This window comes from Bufo gargarizans, chromosome 3 (assembly GCF_014858855.1).
Source record: "Bufo gargarizans isolate SCDJY-AF-19 chromosome 3, ASM1485885v1, whole genome shotgun sequence".
In the NCBI taxonomy this organism is placed as follows: Eukaryota; Metazoa; Chordata; class Amphibia; order Anura; family Bufonidae; genus Bufo; species Bufo gargarizans.
The window spans coordinates 391738768-391766140 of NC_058082.1; the positions used below are offsets into that span (position 1 = coordinate 391738768).

Genomic DNA, 27373 nt, shown 5'->3' on the forward strand with positions numbered 1-27373 from the left:
TGATTTTACATACGTCGTTAACCCTTTAGGTGTTGCACAAGAGTTATTGGCAAATGGCGATGAAATTTGAGAATTTCATTTTTTTGCCTAATTTTCCATTTTAACCCATTTTTTCCACTAACAAAGCAAGGGTTAACAGCCAAACAAGACTGTATCTTTATTGCCCTGACTCTGCTGTTTACAGAAACACCCCATATGTGGGCGTAAACTACTGTACGGCCACACAGCGGGGCGTAGAGGGAAAGGTGCGCCGTTTGTTTTTTGGAGGGCTGATTTTTATGGACCGTTTTTTTGACACCAAGTCCCATTTGAAGCCCCCCTGATGCACCCCCAGATTATAAACTCCATAAAAGTGACCCCATCTAAGAAACTACACCCCTCAAGGTATTCAAAACGGATTTTACAAACTTTGTTAACCCTTTAGGTGTTGCACAAGATTTAATGGAAAATAGAGATACAATTTCAAAATTTCACTTTTTTGGCAGATTTTCCATTTTAATTTTTTTTTTCCAGTTACAAAGCAAGGGTTAACAGCCAAACAAAACTCATTATTTATGGCCCTGATTCTGTAGTTTACAGAAACACCCCATATGTGGTCGTAAACCGCTGTACGGGCACACGGCAGGGCGCAGAAGGAAAGGAATGCCATACGGTTTTTGGAAGGCAGGTTTTGCTGGACTGTTTTTTTTTACACCATGTCCCATTTGAAGCCCCCCTGATGCACCCCTAGAGTAGAAACTCCAAAAAAGTGACCCCATTTTAGAAACTACGGGATAGGGTGGCAGTTTTGTTGGTACTAGTTTAGGGTACATATGATTTTTGGTTGCTCTATATTACACTTTTTGTGCGGCAAGGTAACAAGAAATAGCTTTTTTGGCAGCGTTTTTTATTTTTTTATTTACAACATTCATCTGACAGGTTAGATCATGTGGTAATTTTATAGAGCAGGTTGTCACGGACGCGGCGATACCTAATATGTATACAATTTTTTTTATTTATGTACGTTTTACACAATGATTTCATTTTTAAAACAAAAAAAATGTTTTAGTGTCTCCATAGTCTAAGAGCCATTGTTTTTTCAGTTTTTGGGTGATTATCTTAAGTAGGGTCTCATTTTTTGCGGGATGAGATGACGGTTTGATTGGCACTATTTTGGGGTGCATATGACTTTTTGATCGCTTGCTATTACACTTTTTGTGACGTAAGATGACAAAAAATGGCTTTTTTTACACCGTTTTTATTTTTATTTTTTTACGGTGGTCACCTGAGGGGTTAGGTCATGTGATATTTTTATAGAGCCGGTCGATACGGACGCGGCGATACCTAATATGTATACTTTTTTTTTATTTATGTAAGTTTTACACAATGATTTCATTTTTGAAACAAAAAAAATGATGTTTTAGTGTTTCCATAGTCTAAGAGCCATAGTTTTTTCAGTTTTTGGGCGATTATCTTAAGTAGGGTCTCATTTTTTGCGGGATGAGATGACGGTTTGATTGTTACAATTTTGGCGTACATGCGACTTTTTTGATCACTTTTATTACCTTTTTTTGGGAAGTAAGGTGGACAAAATTTCAATTTAATCATAGTTTTTTATTTTTTATTTTTATGGCGTTCACCGTTCGGGTAAAGTAACATGACCGTTTTATAGATCAGGTCGTTACGGACGCTGCGATACCAAACATGTGTTAAATGTGTTTTTTGATTTTTACCTTTTTTTCACTTTTTTTTTGACCCAGACCCACTTGGTTCTTGAAGATCCAGTGGGTCTGATGTCTGTATAATACAGTACAGTACAATATATATTGCACTGTACTATATTTTACTTACACTGAACAGATCTATGCTTTCAGCACAGATCTGTTCAGCACCATGGACAGCAGGACGCCTGAGAGGCGTCCTGTTGCCATGGGAACCTTCCCCGTCTGCTCAGTTATGGTCAGAACTGCGCAGACGGGGCAGGGTAAGGACGGGGCTCTGGGGGGGCTGTCTGGGGGCTCTCTCCCTCTCCATCGGGGGGCTGCAAAGGCACTGCAGCCCCCCGATCGGAGAGGGAGGGAGCTCCCTCTTACTGTTAACTTTTTCCATACAGCGGTCCGTACGGACCGCTGTATGGAAAGGGTTAAACGGCTGACATCGCATCACCGATGTCAGCCGTTTATACCAGGGTGCCAGCAATGTGCTGGCACCCTGGTATATCCACTAGAAACCAACGATTACGCAATAGGAGGTGGGCGGGGGATCGCGATCCCGCCTGCCGCACCGCCCGCCTCCCGCACCGCCCCCACCGCCCGCAACACCCCCCCTGCACCTCCCACCGGGCTAAAATCATTCAGAGGTGCAGGGGGGGTGATAAATATATATTTTCGCCACACTAAAGTTTCTGATCGCCGCGGTCAGGGACCGCAGCGATCAGAAACTGCAGAAAGCGCAACAAACCGCAGGTCTGAATTGACCTGCGGTTTGTTGCGATCGCGGACATGGGGGGGTCACGGGACCCCCCCGCGCATTTAGCCGAGGTGCCTGCTCAATGATTTGAGCAGGCACCTTGTTCCGATCACAGCCGGCCGCACGGCAGTGATCGGAACAACACATGACGTACCGGTACGTCATGTGTCCTTAAGGACTCGGGAAACATGCCGTACCGATACGTCATGTGTCCTTAAGGGGTTAAGATCCTTTTATCGTTCGGCCTTTATATTCAGGCTGGACAACAATGAAACAATGTTGCTAGGTTTGTGTATACTTTTGAATCTGCCACTAGTCTGCTCAATTCACTTGTCTCTAGGCTACACTCTACACTTTTGTGCTACTGACTGCTCTATTTCATCCATAGAAGTCACTGTTCGTGCTAAACCGCTCATGTGGCATGCTCAATTCCACTCCTCAATGTCTGGTGCTGTCTCTGCAGCGTACTCTTTTTTACTAGTCCCTAACATTTCAGGCACTGTTTAAAATACAGGACGTCATACCACCCCTCCCGACATGTTTCGCCACGCTCACTGGCTTCGTCAGGGGATGTGGGGTATGTGGACCTCATACCCCACATCCCCTGACAAAGCCAGTGAGCGTGGCGAAACATGTCGGGAGGGGTGGTATGACGTCCTGTATTTTAAACAGTGCCTGAAATGTTAGGGACTAGTAAAAAAGAGTACGCTGCAGAGACAGCACCAGACATTGAGGAGTGGAATTGAGCATGCCACATGAGCGGTTTAGCGCGAACAGTGACTTCTATGGATGAAATAGAGCAGTCAGTAGCACAAAAGTGTAGAGTGTAGCCTAGAGACAAGTGAATTGAGCAGACTAGTGGCAGATTCAAAAGTATATACAAACCTAGCAACATTGTTTCATTGTTGTCCAGCCTGAATATAAAGGCCGAACGATAAAAGGATCTTAATAGGAGCGCCCAAACTGCCATCACATTGTATGAATGCACAAACAAAGTATTAGCAGAGGCTTGTAAGTGCAGCTATACCCCATATAAATGAATGGGAGGCATTGCACTCCACAGTGGCTACATGTGACAAAGGCAAATACATTCATACACTCCAATTGTACCCTCCATCAGACACTGATAATTTTAATAGTTTTCTATAGTTGTTTGGTTCATTTATTTTAAATAATAACTAATAAAGAAATATTTTATTTTCAGTTAGGGACCCCTACAGGGAATTTAGGGTCTGAATAGACCATAGATGTGGATCCTATAGGCACCCTTACTAACAATGTGGGATTCTTGTACGAAGAGTATATGACCCTTAAGATGTAAAGCCTCAGACTACAAATAGGATAGTTTTTGTAGGCTGTTAAGTCCTTTAGCATTCAGAGAAACAAATTTAAGAACCATGGGAAATAACTGAAAAGCAAAGATCTCCAGCTAAACCAGGGAGGGCACAATGCGATAGTCTGACCACGCCTCCCACCTTCTGTGCAACACAATCATCTGAGACAGTATGGTAAAAGTAAATATAGAACATTAAAAGGGAACGTTAGAGCAAATAGAATAAAAAAAATAAAAAAAAGCTCAAAACCGGAGTGGAGAAAGACACTCAAACCGGTCAAAAAGGACTTCAGGGGAAGAAAAGTCCTGATTGATGCTGAGCACTAAGAGTAGACTCCAGAGCACAATAAAATGAATCTAAAAGTCAATGTTTGGTACCCCTCCTAGCACCAACTGTGTGCCACTCAAAGATCAAATGTGGTGGAGGAGATTGGAAGATCTCATCTGTAGATGGTAAAGATATACTCCACGGTCCCAACAGGCGGCAGCCTTCTTCCACGGAGGCAATACTGTGGTGTTTACCGTTGTAGGTGAGCAAAAGCTTTAAAGGGAAGTCCCACTCGTATGCAATTTTGTGCTTTCTTAGGGCTATAGTAACAGGAGCCAGCAGACGCCTCTGTTGCAATGTAGCTGCAGACAGGTCTGTGTATAATTTCACTGACTGGTAGGGTGCCGGCATCTAAGCTAGCTGACGAGCAGCCGACAGGGCAGCTTCATTAGTCTGGAAGAAGTGAATCCGAGCCAATGTGTCTCTAGGTGTAGTCTCTGGCAGGTGTCGGGGTCTAGGGATCCTATGAGCCCGATCTATGATTAAGTCTCGGGCAGAACAGAACACCAGGAGTTTTTGCATAAGGGTCTGCAGGTAGGCCATGAAGTCAGAGGGCCCAATATCTTCCAGTATCCCCCGAAACATATTATTTAGCCTAGAGCGATCCTCTAGGTCATTGAATTTGGTCTTTATACGATTAATATCCGCTGACATTTCTTCATGGTTATCGATAAGTTGATTATGGGATATAGCAAATTCTCCAGTTTTGGTCTCCACGTGCAAGACTAGGCCTGAGATGACATCTAGGCCTGAGATGAGGATTGGAGAGGGACTAGTAAAGAAGAGAAGTCCTTGTGGAGAGCATGTCCTTCTGAAGGTTGACAGACGGGCTGTTTAGATGTGGGGAACCTCTGTAGTATGGAGGGTATAGGGTAGGTAGCAGGGGCGCGGGGCTCAACTCCTCTGATGCGGCAGGCTGTAATCTAGGCCTTTGCTTTTCCAGGATCCTCGTGTCAGGTGAAGATGGCGTCTTCACTCCCGTGTGGTCTGGGGATGGGGACAACCGGTCTGATTCACTGCTCGCAGAGTTCCTGGCTACAGACGTGAGGCATTGAGGTGAGTGGAGAGAGTTGTTCTGAAGCCGGGAGGCATCACGCTGCAATTGCGGAGGAGACGTGGGCACTGTCTCAGAAGATGGCGGCGATGGTTGAGACTGTAATGTAACCGTAAGCGCGGTGCCCGTGTCTTTATCAAAGTAAAAATCGAGCATGCCCTGTTTAGTGTGGGCTCTCTTGCCTCTAGGCATCGTGAAGAGGCTTTGGGCACAGTTTGCCAAAAAAGGGAGAAAGAAGGAAGGGGGACCACACTGTGAAGGTCGCTATGTGCAGGAGCTGAAGATTCATGTGGCCATCACGCTCGGATGCCAAGCCACGCCCCCCCCCCCCTTGTTTATTACTTTACACAGTGTAGTGACATCTGCTAAAAAAAATATTTTACTGTGCAAGCCTTCTACAAGACCATTAATAAAAAATATTTGAGAATATTGACCCCTGAAGTATCACTCTGGTGACGGTGACCCAATCTGAGTATGTACCTTAAGGGGGTTTGTGTCACCTTGCGCTCACTGCACACTGTTATCTCTATATATTTGCTAATAGAGATAACAGCGGGTACCAGCAAGTGGTAAAGTCTGTCTCCTGATAAAATTACCAGGAGATTGCTCCGCCAGCTGCTGTAGAAAACCTTCAGGTCAGACCTGAAGTTTTCCTACAGTCATCTTTCACAAGACGACAGCAGGTACTATTTAGCCTCCTGGCATAACTGTACAGAACAGCTTCAGGGATGCAATGCAGAATGAGGTAGCCAGGGACAGGAGATAATCCTAGAATACATACGAGGTGGCCAGGGACAGGAGCTAATCCAAGAATACATACGAGGTGGCCAAGGACGGGGGCTAATCCAAGAGTACATACGAGGTGGCCGGGGACGGGAGCGAATGCGCATATGCTAGCTCCCGCGATTCCCGGCCACCAAAAAGGCTGGATAGTTCTCTCCAAGTGCGCAAGCGCGGCCACCGCAAGTGCATTACAGCAGGGGCCTTAACCCCTAGGGACGAGCAGGGTCTAAAGGAAGGTATAATGAAAGAAAACAGGGAAGAGAAGCCATATAGAAAATAGAAGTACGTTAGAAAGTGAATAAAAATATCATATACGCACAATAACTATGACTTTATGAGGTGAGACAACCCATTTAACAACCACCCTCTGTTTTCTATCGCTGAGTCAGTTACTTACCCACATAGACATATTTTCTCCCAGCCCAAGCATTTTCAGTTTATATACAAACTTTTTACATGGTACAGTATCAAATGCTTTGGAGAAGTCAAGATATATGACATCCATTGAATTGCCACAGTCAAGTCTAGAACGTATCTCCTCATAGAAACCGATTAAACTAGTTTCGCAGGACTGATCCGTCATGAAGCCATGCCGATATGGCGTTATTTGCTTATTTTCATGGAGATATTCCAGAATATCATCTCTTAGAAAATCTTTCAACAGTTAATGCATGACAGATATTAGACTTACCGGCCTATAGTTTCCAAGATTCGTTTTTGACCCCTTTTTGAATACTGGCAACACATTTGCTATACTCCAATCCTGTGGAACAGTCCCTGTCAATATAGAGTCCTTAAATATCTGAAAAAAGGTCTGTCTATTACACTACTTAATTCTCTTAGGATACAGGGGTGTATGCCATCTGGACCGGGTAATTTATCTATTTTACTCTTTTTGATGCTGCTGCACTTCTTCCTGGGTCAGAAAGACCCCTTTTAATGGGCAGTTTATTTAGACACTCTGCATTTCCTCTGACAGTTCATTTTTCTCGGTGAATACAGTGCAGAAAAAATAATTAACAGCTTTGCTTTCTCCAACATCTCCCTCATCACTCTGCAATGGGCCAACACTCGCTGGGTTAAACTTATTATCATTTATACAACTGAAGACATTTAGGGGTGGTTCTTCGGCAATGAATCTCTCTGTCTCCAACATGGCCACTTTTATCTGTCTTTACACATTCAATTTGTTTCCTTATAGCTTCTCAATGCTTCATCACTACATTCCTGTTTAGCAATTCAAATGATTTCTTTTTGTCTTGTATTTCTATGTATACATATTTTGGTTTTCATAATCCTTTCTAAACAGACTAAAACCCAGTATGTTAGCTATCATCCAAACATGTCTCAGTTATTCCCACTATGTTATAGTCCTCCTCGGACATTAACAATTCCAGTTCACCAGATATTTCTTACCCTACACCTATCCTTATGAAATGTTCTAGTCCCTCCCTCCATCCCACCCCCAGTTTCCCCTATTACCTAGCCCCAGGTCTCAATCTTCCCCTTCTACAATGTAATTACCCTTCCCCTTAGTCCCTAGTTTAAACGCTTCTCCAACCTTCTAGCTATCTCCTCACCCAACACAGCTGCACCTTCCCCATTGAGGTGCATACTTTCCAAAATGTGGTCACTTCTAAGGGGTTTAATTTACTATTTCACCCTAGAGCCTCTACAGTTGTCAGCACAAGATGCGTACATCACCACATTGGACCTCAAATACACATGGTGGTCTTTTACTGCTGAGCCCTGTTGTATGTCCAGATAAAAAATTAGGGCCACAGGTTGGGTGTTTAATAAGTGGGCTTACTTTTCACAATGGCACAAGCTGGGCATAAAATATTGGGCACTGAAATGGCATATCTATGGAAAAATTCCAATCTACTTTGAATTAATCTTGCAAAACACATGTGGAGTCATAATATTAAGTAAACCCCTTGGCAAATTACAGACTGTGCGACTAGATGGGAAGCTGAGTTTTCATCTCGCATCAGGCCCCTTTAATAGCTCTCAGGAGGTCAAGCGTGTGAACAGCATCCAAACCCCAATAAGCTGAATAAAGGAAGATGGTAGAACAGCTAAGACAGACACTAGCACCCACTCCTACACTGTAACACTGCACTTTATATATTAGGCCCACCATTAGGCTCTGTAATGTTGCAGATGCCCGGATGCCATCGGACGCCGCACGCTGACAGAAAACACTGCTTTAAAGACGGCAGTGTCATTGGTTCAGAATTATATATGGACTGGCCCCGTAGATTTACCATCTAAAAGGTTGGTGGAGAGACCACTGAAGTAATATTATGTCCTTCTGATTACTGGACCCCGGCAATTAGTCAGTACTACACGCGGAAATACAGACACATCTTTCTGCATGTTACAACTCATAAAGCCAACCATAACCAGGTGGCTGGTATTACATATACCCATGCTGGGTGAGAGAAATATCTCGGCAATAGACAACTTTTCCCATTTTTTTTATACAAAGTTGGCATTTGACCAAGATATTTATCTCACCCAGCATGGGTATATGTAAAATGACACCCCAAAACACATTGCCCAACTTCTCCTGAGTACGGCGATACCACATATTTGACACTTTTTTGCAGCCTAGGTGGGCAAAGGGGCCCACATTCCAAAGAGCACCTTTAGGATTTAAGAGGGCATTTTTTACACATTTTGATTTCAAACTACTTCTCACACATTAGGGCCCCTAAAATGTCAGGGCAGTATAACTACCCCACAAGTGACCCCATTTTGGAAAGAAGACACCCCAAGGTATTTCATGATGGGCATAGTGAGTTCATGGAAGTTTTTATTTTTTGTCACAAGTTAGTGGAATATGAGACTTTGTAAGAAAAAAAAAAAAGAAATCATCATTTTCCGCTAACTTGTGACAAAAAATAAAAAGTTCTATGAACTCACTATGCCCATCAGCGAATACCTTAGGGTGTCTACTTTCCGAAATGGGGTCATTTGTGGGTTTTATCTACTATCTGGGCATTGTAGAACCTCAGGAAACATGACAGGTGCTCAGAAAGTCAGAGCTGCTTCAAAAAGCGGAAATTCACATTTTTGTACCATAGTTTGTAAACGCTGTAACTTTTACCCAAACCATTTTTTTTACCCAAACATTTTTTTTTTTTTATCAAAGACATGTAGAACAATAAATTTTGAAAACAATTTATATATAGATGTTGTGTTTTTAAAAAAAATTTACAACTGAAAGTGAAAAATGTCATTTTTTTGCAATCATTTCGGTAAATTTTGATTAATAACAAAAAAAGTAAAAATGTCAGCAGCAATGAAATACCGATAAATTTTTTGTAAACTGGATTCTTTAAAACATAACCTTTACTTGGTCATTTTGAATATATTTCACACTGGGTGAGAGACAAAAATAACAAAAAACAACCTCCACTATATCACATACAACCAATGAATACGTGAAAAAATGGGTGGATCTCACCTCATCCGAGCAGGATCCACGATCGCAGAGGGTGGTCCTGGCAGTTGGTGGTGCCTGAGACCGGTGTGACCAGGGTGCTGAGTTCGTGATGGCAGTATTGACCTCCTACTTAGCCCTATTCTGGCTTTCCTGCCTACCTAGGGGTAGGGGGCTGTTCTTATCACCTGCCTACCACACATGGAGCACCCGCCCCGACAGGGGCGACCCCACACCGAACCTTACCCTCGGTATGGGTCTAGTGTTCTATATAACCCTATTACAATGCCCTACATGCCATGTTTCCGTCTTTCATTACAGACATCATCAGGGGACTTCACATGTATTCAAGGGTGATCAGAGATCAGGGTGGTTTTAGCCTCCAATCAACTACAAATAAAATTACAGACATACACTCAGTATGGGTCACATATACTATTGAGCAATGCATTCAATTCTAAGTCAACTCAGTGCACTTACTCAGAGATCAGGGTGGTTTTCGCCTCCAATCAGTAGGATAGTTGGTGACTCTTATCCTCACTGGAACATGGGAAGTGTCCCATGTCAGTACATGTCTCACCCAAACTAGCAATGGTCTGGGTGAGCAATGGGTGGTGTTACTTGCCTCCTCTTATCCCGCTCCTCCCGGTCAGTATCGCCCCCCTTGATCAGTTGTCTCACCTGTCCGAGTCTGTTAGGACGCATGTTGCTCCACGTGGAACGCACGCCGCTCGCGTGCGTTCCACCAGACCGGAAGTTCAAGTCACATGGTACGGGCTGGCCGGAAGTGAGGTAAGGACCTGCGCCTGAGCGTTGCTCGTTGCATAGCAACCCCTAGGCTCAGAGCGCACGGCCCAAATACAAAGCAATTGATAGCTTGCCTTATTTTTTACTTATGCTCAATCGCATTACGGATTTCAAATTAGCAGGACCGCCCAACACACGCCACTTTGCTCTGAATATCTGACGTCTGTTAGGTCAAGTATGTTTTTTCCTTTAGTGTAAGTTTACTCAAACCGGAGCTCTAACAGATTAGATATAATTAGCCCCATTGGTTCTTCTAGCGAGGTTCAACATCGGGTCCCGCGCGCTCGTTTTTAAGGGCACGCAGGATCCAAGGGGGAGACCTGCCAGATACTTCCATATAACTAACCCCGTTGGTTATTCTTGCAGGGTTCACCGTCAGATCCTGCCCGTCCTTGTCTACGGGCATACTAGGTCCAAGGGGAAAGAAAGACCCACCGGACTACAAAGTCACTATTTCCGCCTTGTCTGTGTCCTCCGTCAGACCACACATGCTTGCATATACATAGGGGAGCACATGAAGTCAGAGGGAGACACAGGCATGATATAGCCCTCTATGGCGACACAAGTCATAAAAAATTATTATAAAAAGCAGCAGAAGTTTTGTTGTTCATTTAAACCCGACGGGTGAACTGTTTTGAGATAAAAGATCCATTTCGCTTCGCATTGTAGGATTCTCCTATCAAAGTCCCCTCGTCTCATTCCTGGTTTGATTAATTTGATTCCCATAAAAGAAAGGCAGTCGAGTCTGCCGTCGTGTTCGGTGTTCACGTGGCGTGCCACCGATGTATCTCTGCCATTTCTTACATCACCTAGATGCTCTCCAATTCTTCTCCTTAGTTCTCTGCCTGTCTTCCCCACGTATTCTTTTCCACATTCGCATGTGATTTTATAGACTAGACCTGTGCTTCTACAGTTGATGATATCCTTGATGGTATATATTTTGCCGGTATTATTGCTTCTAAATGACCTTGCTTTGGTCATGAAGGGGCACGCTACACATCTTCCGCATTTAAAATTGCCACTAATACCCCTCTCGAGCCATGTTTTTTTCTGGGGTATTGGTGTGTAGTGGCTGTGTACCATCATGTCCCGGATGCTTCTACCGCGTCTATACGTGATACTGGGGCGCGCCTTTACCGCTTTGCAGATGTCAGAATCCATTAGGAGCACATGCCAGTGTTTGGATATAATGTCTCTGATTGCCGAGGAGCACCCATTGTAGGTACTAATGAAGCGGATCTCTCTGCTTTCACTAGAGCTACCATACGTGGGGGTGTCTACTGGTGGAGATAAAAGAGACGCTCTATCCTTATTCAGGGCCATCTGATATTCCGGTGTCAATACACCTACTGGGTATCCGCGATCCAGGGAACGATTTTATCTCAAAATGACTTGTGTCGCCATAGAGGGCTATATCATGCCTGTGTCTCCCTCTGACTTCATGTGCTCCCCTATGTATATGCAAGCATGTGTGGTCTGACGGAGGACACAGACAAGGCGGAAATAGTGACTTTGTAGTCCGGTGGGTCTTTCTTTCCCCTTGGACCTAGTATGCCCGTAGACAAGGACGGGCAGGATCTGACGGTGAACCCTGCAAGAATAACCAACGGGGTTAGTTATATGGAAGTATCTGGCAGGTCTCCCCCTTGGATCCTGCGTGCCCTTAAAAACGAGCGCGCGGGAGCCGATGTTGAACCTCGCTAGAAGAACCAATGGGGCTAATTATATCTAATCTGTTAGAGCTCCGGTTTGAGTAAACTTACACTAAAGGAAAAAACATACTTGACCTAACAGACGTCAGATATTCAGAGCAAAGTGGCGTGTGTTGGGCGGTCCTGCTAATTTGAAATCCGTAATGCGATTGAGCATAAGTAAAAAATAAGGCAAGCTATCAATTGCTTTGTATTTGGGCCGTGCGCTCTGAGCCTAGGGGTTGCTATGCAACGAGCAACGCTCAGGCGCAGGTCCTTACCTCACTTCCGGCCAGCCCGTACCATGTGACTTGAACTTCCGGTCTGGTGGAACGCACGCGAGCGGCGTGCGTTCCACGTGGAGCAACATGCGTCCTAACAGACTCGGACAGGTGAGACAACTGATCAAAGGGGGCGGATACTGACCGGGAGGAGAGGGATAAGAGGAGGCAAGTAACACCACCCATTGCTCACCCAGACCATTGCTAGTTTGGGTGAGACATGTACTGACATGGGACACTTCCCATGTTCCAGTGAGGATAAGAGTCACCAACTATCCTACTGATTGGAGGCGAAAACCACCCTGATCTCTGAGTAAGTGCACTGAGTTGACTTAGAATTGAATGCATTGCTCAATAGTATATGTGACCCATACTGAGTGTATGTCTGTAATTTTATTTGTAGTTGATTGGAGGCTAAAACCACCCTGATCTCTGATCACCCTTGAATACACGTGAAGTCCCCTGATGATGTCTGTAATGAAAGACGGAAACATGGCATGTAGGGCATTGTAATAGGGTTATATAGAACACTAGACCCATACCGAGGGTAAGGTTCGGTGTGGGGTCGCCCCTGTCGGGGCGGGTGCTCCATGTGTGGTAGGCAGGTGATAAAAACAGCCCCCTACCCCTAGGTAGGCAGGAAAGCCAGAATAGGGCTAAGTAGGAGGTCAATACTGCCATCACGAACTCAGCACCCTGGTCACACCGGTCTCAGGCACCACCAACTGCCAGGACCACCCTCTGCGATCGTGGATCCTGTTCGGATGAGGTGAGATCCACCCATTTTTTCACGTATTCATTGGTTGTATGTGATATAGTGGAGGTTGTTTTTTGTTATTTTTGTCTCTCACCCAGTGTGAAATATATTTTAAATGACCAAGTAAAGGTTATGTTTTAAAGAATCCAGTTTACAAAAAATGTATCCGTATATTTTGGGTGTAAATAGATACCACCACATCTGTACTGTAAGTGGCGGTAGAATATAATTTTTGTAGCAATGAAATACCACCAAATGAAAGCTCTATTAGTGAGAAGAAAAGGAGGTAAAATTTATTTGGGTGTTAAGTTGCATGACCGAGGAATAAACCGTGAAAGTAGTGTAGTGCAGAATTGTAAAAAGTGGTCTGGTCATTAAGGGTGCTTAAGCTAGGGGAGCTGAAGTGGTGAAGTGCCATATGGTTTTGGAGGGCAGGGATTTTGCTGGAATGGTCTTTGGGCACCATGTTGAATTTGAAGAGGCCCTGAGGTAACCCCACAGTGAAAACCCCCAAAAAGTGACCACATTTTGTAAACGACACCACCCTAGGAATTTTTAAGGGGTGTAGCAAGCACTTCACTGAACTGCTGTTTCATATAATTTTTTATACTTGGGTGTGAGAATGAAAAATCTAATTTTTATTTTTTTACAAGAAAATGGTGCTTTAGGCCCAAACTTTATTTCTCACAAAAGATACGGGGGAATATCTCCCCCCCCCCCAATTTGCTACCCACATTCTCCGGAATACAGTAACACCCTAATTGTGGAAGGGAGCGGCATCTGGATTTTCTAAACAAAGACGTTTATAGTCAATGGGCGGTCGGAAAGTGGTTAACGATCCCCCCCGTAGACCCTGTTAAATGGTCAGTCCCTGCCCTTTATTGCCTTATTAGTAATATCCTATTTCTAATAGGACACTGAGAGGCAGGGAATGCTACCTAGATGTGTAGCACAGTGATGGCACAGGCTCAGGAGTTGAGCCTGTGCCATCAACTGTTGTTATCAGGTATAACCTATAGCTGACACACAGGATAAGTTGGCAGGACTGGAGCAAACGCCAATTCTGCCATTTTAACCCTTTAGATGCAGCATGCTCATGTAACAAAAGTACTATACAGAAATATGCCTAAATTAGGCATATTTCAGGCACAGATGGCAGCGCAGTTAGTTACGCCATTATGTGTGACTTTTCCCCACTCACGCCAGGTGTAAAATTGTAGGCGTGGCGTGGGCGGGGATGGGCGTAGAAAATTGTCTAAATGTAAGACAGCGCGGAAAGCTGTCTTACATTTAGAACTGGTGCTGGATGCGCCAAAATTACAGAGAGGCTGGCGCCTCTTCATAATGTCAGTGGAACCACCGCCAGCACAGGGGGCTTTATAAATGTGCCCCATAAAATGTATCCATAACATTCTTATTAGGTTACTGCAATAATTGTACTTTTTAGGCCTCATTCACATTTTCACGAACGTGTGCAGTCCGTACGTTCTGCAGACTGCACAAATACCGATTGATTTTAATGTGTTTCATTGACACATCCATTGATGTCTAAGAGTCTGTGAAAATCACGGACATAACATGTATGGCATCCGTTTTTGGTCCATTTTTCAATGATGCTCTAGAAATTAATTTTCATCTGACCGTTGTCTGTGGAATATGGATGACATGTGACAGGCAAAAAATTAAAACACAAGGACTAAACTAGGATCCTTCACAGACATTTTCACTGGTGAAACATGGTTGTTTTAACGTCAAACAGACACGAAAATGTGAATGAGGCCTTACTGTGGGAATGGAGGAGGCCCAATTCTGAATTTTGCCCTGGGGCCCTATGATTTCTATGTACGCCACTAGTGTGTAGAACAAGATTTCTATACACTGTCAAAGGCTTCAATGTTATTTTGAATTAAAAAGTCATCTAAAACTTTTTTGAAGCCATCTACTGTATTTGCTGTGACCAGCTTCTGTGGCAGGCTATTCCAGAGATTCATAAACCTTACTGTAAAGAATGCTTTTCGCTTCTTATGACTGAATCATTTTTTCTCTAGGCGTAGGGAGTGACCACTAGTAGGAATTATTGACCACAACTCTGATAGGATTGTGAAGCCAATTTTCAATCCAATTACAAATTATATTTTCTAAACCAATAGAACTCAATTTACCCATAAGTCGTCCATGTGGGACAGTATCAAACGCCTTGGCAAAGTCCAAAAATACAATATCGACAGCCTTCCCTCTGCCCAGGTATCTACTCACCTCCTTATAAAAACAAAATCAGGTTAGTCTGACAGCTAAAACCATGTTGGCTATCACTTATTATATTAATCTTGTACATAATTCTGTATGTTATCCCGTAATCCTGCATACTCCTGTATGTAGTCCCATAAAAGGCCCTCAAATATATTCAATCTTTCCATATAAGATTCCATATTCAATCTTTCCATATAAAATACATTTTTTAATTGTTCTATTATGAACTGCAACCCGCTGCATCTCCCTGAAGCCATTTTTGTAAGACACTTCGTTTTACTATCATACATATAGTATGAAATAAGTGGGGTAGACCTCCTCAACCAAACTCACCATCTTCATAGTGAAATAAATACAATTGGGGGGTCAATGTAAACTCCCTTCCTCAGAACCTCCGGACCAAATCCCCCACCACAATCGCCTGCTATACGGGCATGTCCAAATACCATGAAATAAGTCGGTGTATCCCGTACCACACTTCGGACAGTTTGTTATTCGGTCTGGTTTAGCTGGATGTGGGGGGATATTAAAGACATATATGGCCCTATACATAAATCTGACCTGAGTGTCTCTCCATGACTCATTGATGACATGTCTCCTGACCGTTTCCCACCCTTTCAATATCTTTTGTTCAATGTCAATATCATTTATCTGCACAGCCCATTTCCCAAAACTCTTACTCCTATCACTTATCCCGTTCTCTCTCCTCATGTCGGTGTAGATCACCCCCTAAATCCAGGATTTTATACAAAATATTCCTACGAACCTCCTTTTGTACCAACACCAGCTGACTCATCACGGCCTCCTTTATCTGGGACCATTGGATAGTCTGAAAGGACGATAAAGAAAACTTTTCAATCAATTCCCCTCCCATCAGCCATCTAGGATCCGTGTCATGAAGTAGGTGTTTGCAAAATCCCCTTTCGTCTCCATTCCTCAAACGATCTATTCGTTCTACCCTGCGCAAATTAGGGATTGTCCCACAAAGGAAGATGTTTGGAGATCCTATAAGATAGCCAGTATTTTTTCCAGTGAATTCTCCACGTAGCTATCTTATCTTTGAACAGCATAGACTGCTTGATCCACACAGGAATCACCTGCAACCTCGCATGTAACAACGCCACCGGAGACCAGGGAGCACAGAATTTCTGCTCTAATGCAAGGGCTGAATAATAGCTAGATCCATTAATCCAGTCACATACATGTCTTGCCATGCAGGCCAAATTAAATCCCCTAATATCGGGAAAGGCTATCCCACCTTGTTCAATCTCCTTCATTAGAGAACATACTGGTATCCTCTGCCTCTTCCCATGCCACAAGAAGGTTGTGAATGCTTTAGTTATTTTATAAACATCCTTGTGCTTCAACAATATGGGGATAGTCTGCATAGGGTAAAGCAATTTAGAAACTGACATCATCTTAATAAGATGATTGCGCCCCAATAACGTCAGTGGAAGATCATGCCATCTTTGAAGGTCCCTGACAATCTTAGCTTTTAAGGGGTCATAGTTAAGTCTATATATGGATTCAAGAGTAACCCCTACTTTTATACCTAAGTAAGTTATGTGAGAGTGAGCTATTGGTATATCATCCAGTCTACTCCCTGTCTCCCGCTGCCCCCCACCCTTCAAGAAGAGGAACTCGCTCTTGGACCTATTAATTTTAAGTCCATAAAGAGAGCCAAAATCTTCCAATGCCTCGATGACCTTACCTATGTCCCTCGAAGGGTTGGCCATAAACAGTAAAATGTCGTCGGCGAATAGAGCCGCACACAACTGCTTCCTCCCCACCCGCATACCCTCAAATAGCTCCTCCAAGTCTAACCATCGTGACAGTGGCTCTATCGCCAAGTCAAACAAGAGAGGAGACAGGGGGCAGCCCTGCCAAGTTCCCCTTTGCAACAAAAAAAGAGTCAGACAGGTAACCTCCTGTACAGACCCTTGCCCTCGGACTTAAATATAGACCATCTAGAAATGTTAGAAACGTCCCCTTGATGCCCACAGAGTCCAGGGTAAGACCCAGCCATTTCCAGTTAATACTATTAAAGGCCTTTTCGGCATTTAAAGAGAGAATGGCTGGGTCCTGCCCCCGGTACTCCGGGGTCCCCGCCACTGAAAGGGCCAACAGTACCTTACGTAAATTTGTAACTGCAGCCCGACCTTTTAATGAAACCCACTTGCACTGGGGAAATCAGAGCGGGAAGAACAGCTGTCAACCTATTGGCTAACAATTTTGACAATATTTTAAGGTCATGATTTATCAATGAAATCGGCCTATAAGAGGTCAGGCTTTCTGGGTCTTTAGCAGCCTTATGAAGTAATGTTATATGGGCCGTATTAATTTGTTCAGGCAGTAAACTCCCCTAAACCAGACAAAAATAGAGGGAAGTAAGATACGGCACCACCTGGGCGTCCATAGCTTTATAAAAGTCAGACGCACACCCATCGGGGCCGGGGGCCTTACTAGATGGAAAGGATTTAATAATAGCCTTTATTTCCACTGCCGTCAAGGGGCGTTTAAGGTGTCCAACTGCTCTTCTGTTAAAGCTGGCAAGGAAATTCGCTCCAAAAAGGCCTTCCCCTCTTCTACACTATCACCAGCGTTTTGATCAAATTCAGCCATATATTGTCCAAATAACGTATTAATCTGCTGTGGTCCCGTCACCCCTCCTCACTGCCTGTATATGATTTAGTGGACGTCTCCCCCTGGCGAAAGAGGCCAGCAACTTCCCAGACGTGTTGCCAAATCTGTGAAGACGGGCATCCAGGTGGGACTGCTATGATAGTTCAAGTTTCTCTGCCCACGCGTCAAAGTCTCTCTTAGCTGAGACCCGTTCTTTAGCTATCTGGGTCTGGGCCAAGAGAAAGTCACTGTAAACATCCCTCAAACATCCACTCGCCCTCTCATACTGTGCCCTAACTATCTTCCTTATGGAGGAGACATATGCCATCAATCTACCCCTCAAAACTGTTTAGCAGTCTCCCAGAACAGTATCGGATTATTCACATGTTCCCTATTGTCATCTACAAATTTCATCCACCAGCCCTTCAAAAGTTTCACAAATGAACTCACCTCCCCCTGAATACACATCTTTAAGATTCAGCAGGAGTGGAGAATTAGGGAATTGTTTTTTTACAATACAAATTAATTTATGAAGTTATTGCGCAAAGTCTTGCGAGACTTCGTGAAGCAATAATTTTGTCTCATCGGAGCCAATACATTCTAATACTGTACGGAGGTCCAGTATTAGAACAAAGTTTTATGCAAATTGACTTTGGATGTTTCATCCAAAGTCGATTCTCTCATCCCTAATCACAACATATAAAATGCAATTACACAGTATTAAACAGTGCATGTTAACCCTTTCAAGTGAATTAAAGAAGTTTATAATTTTGCAAAGGGGAAACGGGCAAATGTCCACAAATATCCCTGCTCCTGGGAACTACATCGGCTCTATTAAAATATAACATGAGCCACACCGTCAGGGGAACATGTAAAAAAAATTATAAATAAAAACAGACTTTTTCCCCGCACAAAAAGAGTGGTACCATGGTACCAATCAAACCATCACCTCATCCTGCAAAAAAAAATGAGACCATCCAAAAAACTGAAATAAATGTGAAAAATGTAGACATATTCTGCATCATCACATCCGTAATGAACTGCTCTATAAAAATATCACATGATCTACCCCCGTCGTGAAAAAAATAAAAATAAAACTGTAAAAACAGCCATTTTTTGTTTTGACTGATGAAAATCATATGTACCCAAAAATAGTACCAATAAAAATGTGCACTCTTCCCGTGAAAAACGAGCCCCTACACAAGAAACTCAGAGGAAAAATTAAAAAATATGGCTTTCAATATACAGACACAAAAACATGATTTATTTTCAAAAATTATTAATGACAAAATTATGTAAAACTGACATAAAGAAAATAAAAATACATATATTTGGCATTGTCGAGCCCGTAACGATCGTCTCTATAAAAATAACACATGACCTATCCTGTCAGGTGAACCCAGTAAAAATAAAAAAATAAAAAGTGTGCCAGAACAGCCATTTTTGGTTACCTAGGTTCACAAAAAGTATAATATTGAGTGATCAAAAAACACATGTACCCCAAAATAGTAGCAATAAAACTGTCGCCTCATCCTCTAGTTTTCAAAACGGGGTTACATTTTGGGAGTTTCTACTGTAGGGTTGTATCAAGGGGACTTCTAAAGAAACATGGTAAAAAGTTAAAATTATCCCAGGGACATCTGCTCTCCAAAACCCATATGTTGCTCCTTCCCTTCTGTGCCCTGCCGTGTGCCCATACAGCAGTTTACGACCATATATGTTTCTGTAAATGAAAAAATAAGGGTAATAAATATTCAGTTTTGTTTGGCTGTTAACCCTTGCTACATGACAAGTGAAAAAAATAGTTTAAAATGGAAAATATGCAAAAAAAAGGACATTTTGAAAATTCACCTTAATTTTCCTTTCATTCTTGTGTGAAACACCTAAAGGGTTAACAAAATTTGAATGATCAGTTTTGAATAACTTTAAGGGTGCAGGTTCTAAAATCGTGTTATTTATGGGTGGTTTCTACTATGCAGGCCCCACAAAGAGATGTCCTTAAAAAAGTGGGTTTTGGAATTTTTGTAGTGGATTTTCTGTAAAGTTGGATTTTGTTTTTATAACTAAAGGTGAAATATATAGACTCAAATTTAGCACAAACAAACACAAAGTACATTATGTAACCAGAATCACATGGATAAGTTGTACTTAAAGGACCTTTGATGATGTCATCAATGGGAGGAGCCAGAACAGGAAAACAATAAAGCCCGCATTAGTGCAGGGAAATGTGTGTTTTTATTAACTCGTAGAGGACCCTCGGCATACATGTATCGCGCTGGTGAACGTGACTTAAGGACCAGTGCCGTACAGGTACAGCGGGCTGACCAGGCAGGTGCAGGAGCTGCGCCCACCCGATCAGCGGCACGGACCCGGCAATCACTGACAGCCGGGGTCCTGCTACATAGGACGGCATTGGTGAAAACACAGATGCCGGTGTATTAACCCCTTGTATTCCGCGGTCAAAGCTGACCACGGCATGCAGAGGGATTGTGGAGGGTATTGGTGCCCTCTGCAGTGGCGGGGGCCCGATGGCAGAGAAGGCAAGCCCGATGCCTTCAACAGGCATCGGGGCTTGCCTTCTACAGAAGTGTCACTGTACCTTCTGTGACAGAGGTTAGAAGATTGGAGAGACTGACTGCACGTGAGGTTAACTGACAGTCTCTTTAACTTGCTGTTTGGTAATGACAACATCTCTTGTCAGGTGCAGCTGGTGGTAATTACTGCTTCCCTATATGGTTTGGTTTCACACTTCATAAAATGTGGTTGATATTCTCTGCTTGGATTTAGAAGAGTTGGTGTGTGGACCTTACCTGTGTTCCTGCTCATCCATTTTCTATAAGTTAAGTTGTACTGCTCTTTGTATTTGGTTGTTCCCTTGTGCTTGTTGTTACTAGGCCTCAGGGAGATGCTTGTTTGTTCACCTGGGAAGGAACCAGTAGTCTCATTCCCTTTCACTACCTATAGGGTATCTCAGGGCTCCTAGAGTTTAGATTCCGGCGTATGTATTTTCCCACCTTCAGGGTCTATACATACTGACAGGAGTCAGGGCCAGATCTAGGGGTTTCCTAGGAGGTGACCTTTCCCCTTTCCCTAGCCTTGAGGCCTAGTTCTTTGTCTTCTCCCTTCTGTGATCTTTCTGGTGTCCCTCCCCTTGGAACTATTCGTGACAGGAAGCCTTTGAGATCCAACCCCTTAGGCTGGGACTCACAGGCAGGCTGTCGGCATAAAAGCTCACAGCCAATGCATTACAATAAGGTTGTACTGTAATGAATTGCAGAGAGGATCAGACCCCAGAAGTTGAAGTCCCAGAGTGGGACGACCCAAAAAAGTGTTTTTCATGATAAAAAAATAAAGTTTCAAGTAAAAAAAAAAAAAAATTCTCACAAATAAAATTGTTAAACAAAATAGAAAAATAAAATAAAACCAGGCAAATTGGGTATTGCCACGTCCGTAACAACGGGCTCTATAAACAATATCACAAGATCCGCCCCCTCACCTGAACGCCGTAGGAAAATAAAAACTGTGCTGAAAAAATCATTTTTTGTCACCTTAAATCACAAAAACTGCAACACCAAGTGATCAAAAAGGTGTACGCTTCCCAAAATAGTACCAATCAAACGGTCACCTCATCTCAAAAAATGAGCCCCTACATATAATAATTGGGCAAAAAATAAAAAAACTATGGCCCTCAGAATATGGAGACACTAAAACATGATTTTGTTTCAAAAACGCTTTTATTGTGTAAAACTTAAATAAATAAAAAAAGTGTATACATATTAGGTATTGCCACGTCAGTAACAACCTGCTCTATAAAAATATCACATGAACTAACCACTTGGGTGGGCACTGTAAAAAAAATTCAATAAAAACTGGGTAAAATAAGCTATTTTTTGTCACCTTACATCACAAAAAGTGTAATACCAAGCGATCAGAAAGTCATATGCACCCTAAAATAGGACCAGTCAAACCGTCAACTCATCCCGCAAAAAAGGAGACCCTACTTAAGAAAATCGCCCAAAAATGTGGAGACACGAAAAAAAGATTTTTTTTTCAAAAATGTTGTATTATGTAAAACTGAAACAAACATATTTGGTATTGTCACGTCCATAACAACCTGCGCTATAAAAATACCACATGATCTAACCTGTCAGATGAACATTGCAAATAACAAAAAATGAAAACGGTGCTAAAACAGCTTTCTTTTGTTACCTAGCCTCACAAAAAGTGTAATAGAGCAACTAAAAATCATAAGCACCCTAAAATCATGCTAAAAAAAACCTGCCACCTTATCCCGTAGTTTCCAAAATGGGGTCATTTAAAAAAAAAAATTCTACTCTAGCGGTGCATCAGGAGGTCTTCAAATGTGGCATGGCAACTTAAAATTATCCCAGTGAAATCTGCCCTCCAAAAACCATATGGCGTTTCTTTCCTTCTGCACCCGTACAGCAGTTTACGACCACATATGGGGTGTTTCAGAATCAGGGTAATAAATATAGAGTTTTGTTTGGCTGTTAACCCTTGCTTTGTTACTGGAAAAAATGGATTAAAATGGAAAATCTGCTAAAATACCCTAAAGGGTTAACAAAGTTTGTAAAATCAGTTTTTAATACCTTGAGGGGTGTAGTTTCCAAAATGGGGTCATTTATGGGTGGTTTCTATTATGTAAGTTACTGACCTTGACCTGTCCACTTCAATAAATCACATTCTCTTCAAAGGGGAAATATATTTTTTCTAATCTTCTGGTGTCTAAACCTTGTGTGCATCTTATAGTTTGGTGCATATTATAAAGTAAAAAATACGGTGTATTGGAAAAATTTAATCACTTTTCATTATACAAAAAACCCTTTACTTGATTAAATCATAAAGTTGGCCATAGACATTGTTGGGTGCACCCCCGACATTTGCCTGGCATCATCTAGATTTCAAATGACCAATCCTTTTGTTTTCAGAGAGATAAGCAGCTGCCAGAGGTTTTTCCGCATTCAAGATACATGCATGCTTAGTCAGGATAGAGCGGTCGGTCGAACGTGTGTTCAGCTGGCAGCAATGTAATGTGTTTGGCCAGAGAAATATCTATTTAAGTCCTAATGCAAAGATAGGATTACCTGATTGGGAAGCCTGCTGCACTTATATGAATGGTTTCCACAATGCCACATGCTTCTAGCTGACGGAATACCTAAACCAAACAAATATACAGCGTGTTAGGAACACTACACATAAAGATCACAGGTTTTTTTTCACCTGTATTCAACTGTTTTTCAGAAAGTAATATTTAGGGGTAATTGATTGTATGGGGTCTAGTTGCGAAAAGTTCCACTTTAAAAATCATTCACAAAGAGGGATTTTAAAAATTACATTCACTATTGCATCAAAGGCTAATCCGCTGTGAGCATGTAGAGGAAGCTGCTAAATCATCTACTCTAAAAGAACTCTTCATGAGTCGCAAATAGAGATGAGTAGATTGATTTACCATAATATGGAATTATTATGAACTTCCCAGAAGCTTCGGATTTCAGTGCATCTGAAACTTTTGGGGTTAGTCCCACATGAATCTTTAAAATGGCAGCTGCAATTCTATAAATCAGAAGGATCGCAAACCTAAGCAGGAAAACCCGGACCAGAATCTATTCTCACCATTAGGTCATGGAGCGATCCCTTCAGAAACAGAGTGCATAGCCACCCGCTGTGACCTTCTGACCCCAGGCACAACAGGGTCAGTGATTGGTCGTGACACCCAGTGATCTATCCCATAATGCCTTCACTCGAATACAGCCAACTATGAGTCACTATGGGTGTGTCAGTCATAGAAAATATAAAACATCCCAACCTGGAAATGCTGCTGCTTTCTGGGGATACACATAGAAGATGTCAAAGATGCAGTAAAACATAGAATAAATAGAGAGTGTTTAATAGTGAGAAGAGAATAGTTTAATTCGTTTACAATAAACTGATTGATATTAGAGATAGGAGTCAGACTTAGTCAAGTGTGTCAAGCAGCCATTGTTGTCAGTACGCATTTTTAAAGCATAGTTATACTACAGTTAATAACCCTTTCAGGACCAGGCAATTTTACGTTTTTAACTTCCAGCCTTCACAAAGCCATAACTTTTTCATTTTGCTAGACAAGTTGTACTTACCAATGGCACCATGTTCAGTTGCATACAATGTAGTGGGAAGAGGAAAAAAAAATCCAAATGGGGAGGAATAAAAAAAAAAATAACAAAAAAATTCCTATGTGGTAAAATGGACCTGTCACTTTCTTGCTCCAGGTCAGTACGATTACAATGATACCACATATGTATGCTTTTCTTGCATTTTAATAATGAAAAAATATTAACTTCTTGCTTTGCATCGCCATATTCTGACCCCTATAACTTTTGTTGTAGTTATTTGTATTGAACTATGTAAGGGCAAATGTTTTGTGGGGTGATCTGTACTTTTCAATGATACTATTTTGGGGTTTGTTTGAATCTTTGATTACTTTATACTCATTTTTTTGTGGCCATTTGGACTTTTTTTCCATTTCGCCTTTTTCCGTAAGGGATAAATATTTACATCTTTTAATAGTACCAGCGTTTTTGCACGTGGCGATGCCCATGATGTTAATATTTTTTTTATTGTTTATGGTTTTTTTATTTTGTGGAAAAGGGGGTGATATGAATGTTTATATTTTTTAAATATTTTTTAAAAAACTTTTCATTTTTCTTTTATTAAAACTTTTTAAAAGTTCCCCTCGGGAACTTTAACAAGCAAAGCAAATCACGAAAAAAAAAAAAAAAAAAAACCATCCTGCACGATAATGAATGTTGCGGCAGTGGCGGATCCAGAGCCTGGTCTCGGGAGGGGCCACTTTCAGATTATTTTCTGTCCGTCACCATAAAACAATGATGCTTATAGAACAGACTACACAGTGTAGCGGTATACTGTATAATGTGTGGCACAGTGTAGGCTATATGTGTATAACAAACATATTTCACATGAAAACTTACAATTACTTGACTTGGCCCTTGGGGATCTCGGACACCACTTCAACACTTTGGCCGGGGGCTCGGCAGAGCTGATGTTGTGTTTTATCCTAATGAGAAAGATTTCATAATAAGGATTTGGAGAATGGGCAGGAAGAGGCTGGTGCTGCTACTAGGGGGTCATACCACGGGGGAGTAATAAAGCCCACCATAATGTCCCCCCCAGTAGAAATAATTCTCCTTATAATGTGACAGTGAAAAAAATGCCCCCTTGTAATGCCCCCAGTTGAGCTAATGTCCCTCTAGTGCCCCATAATGTGCCAGTATAAAATACCCCTATATAGTGCCCCTAGTAAATGCCCCCATAGTGCGCCACACCCTCCTTCCTCCTAGTGCCCCCCATAATGTACCAGTATAAAACGCTCCAGTAGATGCCCTTAGTGTCCCCCATAATTTGCAAGTATAAAATACCCCTTCTTAGTGCCGCCCATAGATGACCCCATAGTACTCCTCTCCCCCTTCCCCATAGTACCCACCATAATGTGTCCCAGTATAAAATTGTACTGCACAGAGCGCCCATATAAAATACCCCTTCTTTGTGGCCTCAGTAGATGCCCCTATAGTGCCCCCAATCATGTGCCAGTATTAACAGTCCCCCATGTGCCAGTATTAATAACAGCCCCCCATGTGCCAGTATTAATAACAGCCCCCCTATGCCAGTATTAATAACAGCCCCCCTCTGCCAGTATTACTAACAGCCCCCTGTGCCAGTAATAACAACCCCCCCGTGCCAGCAATAACAGCCCCCATGTGCCAGTAACAGCCCCCCTGTGCCACTAATAACAGCCCCCCCGCCAGTAATAACAGCCCCCCCCAGTGCCAGCAATAACAGTCCCCCCCTGTGCCAGTAATAACAGCCCCCCCCCCCGTGACAGTAATAGTATTGTATATATATATATATATATATATATATATATAAAAAAAATAAAAAACAACACATACTTACCTCCATGTCAGCGATGCGATGCAGGCCTCTTCCTGTGTCCCGCGCTGTATGGCTCAGGCGCCTGTGCCGGCCTCTGATAGGCCGCAGACACTAGGCCGGCAGCCTATCAGAGGAAGAAATGGACAGAGACACGCTGAGGACACGCGATACAGATGACTGGAGATGAGCGCTCATCTCCCTGTGCCCCGGCCCTGCCACCAGCTCGGGGGGGGGGGGGGGGGGAGTCAATTGGCCTGTTACCCCCCCCCCACTGTGTTGCGGATGTATATTGCTAAATTTATACAGTCTCAGAAAATAATGCACTATAATAATAGATACAAGCATAACATATGGACTAAGCCCTCACTAGATTGATAAAATCTGAGACACTTGGTTAATACATTTCGACAAAAACACATCTAAGCTCACCTACCAAGGTCTCAGTTCAGTCGGGTCCTACGCTAAACCTGCCTATGCCGTTATGCATTTATGTTCATGAGCGCAGACCCCACACATATAGCGTGTTGCTCCTAGTTACCTCCATAGATGTGTTTTGATCAAAATTTATTGACCAACTGTCTCAGATTTTAACAATAGAGTGAGGGCTTAGTCCATATGTTATGCTTGCATCTATAAATATAGTGCATTATTTTCTGTGACTGTAAAAAAGTAGCCATGAACATGTGCAACATTCATTATCATATCGTGCAGGATGTTTTATATTTTTTTTTCTGTGATTTGTTTAACTTGTCTTGAAGGAGTGGCACCTTCATTTGTGAATACGCTCCTGTTTTGGGAGTAGTATTCATGTGCACTTTTGCCCCACCAATCTAAGGCCTCTTTCACACTTGCGTTGTCCGGACCCGGCGTGTACTCCACTTGCCGGAATTACACGCCGGATCCGGAAAAACGCAAGTGTACTGAAAGCATTTGAAGACTGATCCGTCTTCAAAATGCTTTCAGTGTTACTATGGCAGCCAGGACGCTATTAAAGTCCTGGTTGCCATAGTAGGAGCGGGGAGCGGGGGAGCAGCATACTTACAGTCCGCACGGCTCCCGGGGCGCTCCAGAATGACGTCAGAGCGCCCCATGTGCATGGATGGCGTGCCATGCGATCACGTCATCCATGCACCTGGGGCGCCCTGACGTCACTCTGGAGCGCCCCGGGAGCCGCACGGACGGTAAGTATGCTGCTTTTCCTCTCCCCGCTACACTTTACCATGGCTGCCAGGACTTTAGCGTCCCGGCAGCCATGGTAACCACTCTAAAAAAGCTAAACGTTGGATCCGGCAATGCGCCGAAACGACGTTTAGCCTAAGGCCGGATCCGGATCAATGCCTTTTCAATGAGCATTAATTCCGGATCCGGCCTTGCGGCAAGTCTTCAGGATTTTTGGCCGGAGCAAAAAGCGCAGCATGCTGCGGTATTTTCTCCGGCCAAAAAACGTTCCGGAACTGAAGACATCCTTCACTCCATTCAGAATGCATTAGGATAAAACTGATCAGGATTCTTCCGGCATAGAGCCCCGACGACGGAACTCTATGCCAGAAGACAAGAACGCAGGTGTGAAAGAGCCCTAATAGGCGACCTTGATTAAGGTGATACATATAGCTGTGTGTGC

At 42.9% G+C, this 27373-nt stretch overlaps 1 protein-coding gene across 1 annotated transcript in view; it reads right to left on the reverse strand.

Moving 5' to 3' along the window:
- Positions 1 to 27373, reverse strand: part of MYO19 (myosin XIX) — an 833713-nt gene that overhangs the window by 154515 nt on the left and 651825 nt on the right. The window contains exon 18 of the mRNA XM_044285692.1: positions 22908 to 22978. Within this exon, the coding sequence (XP_044141627.1) occupies positions 22908 to 22978 (71 nt within the window). The remainder of the gene's footprint in view (positions 1 to 22907; positions 22979 to 27373) is intronic.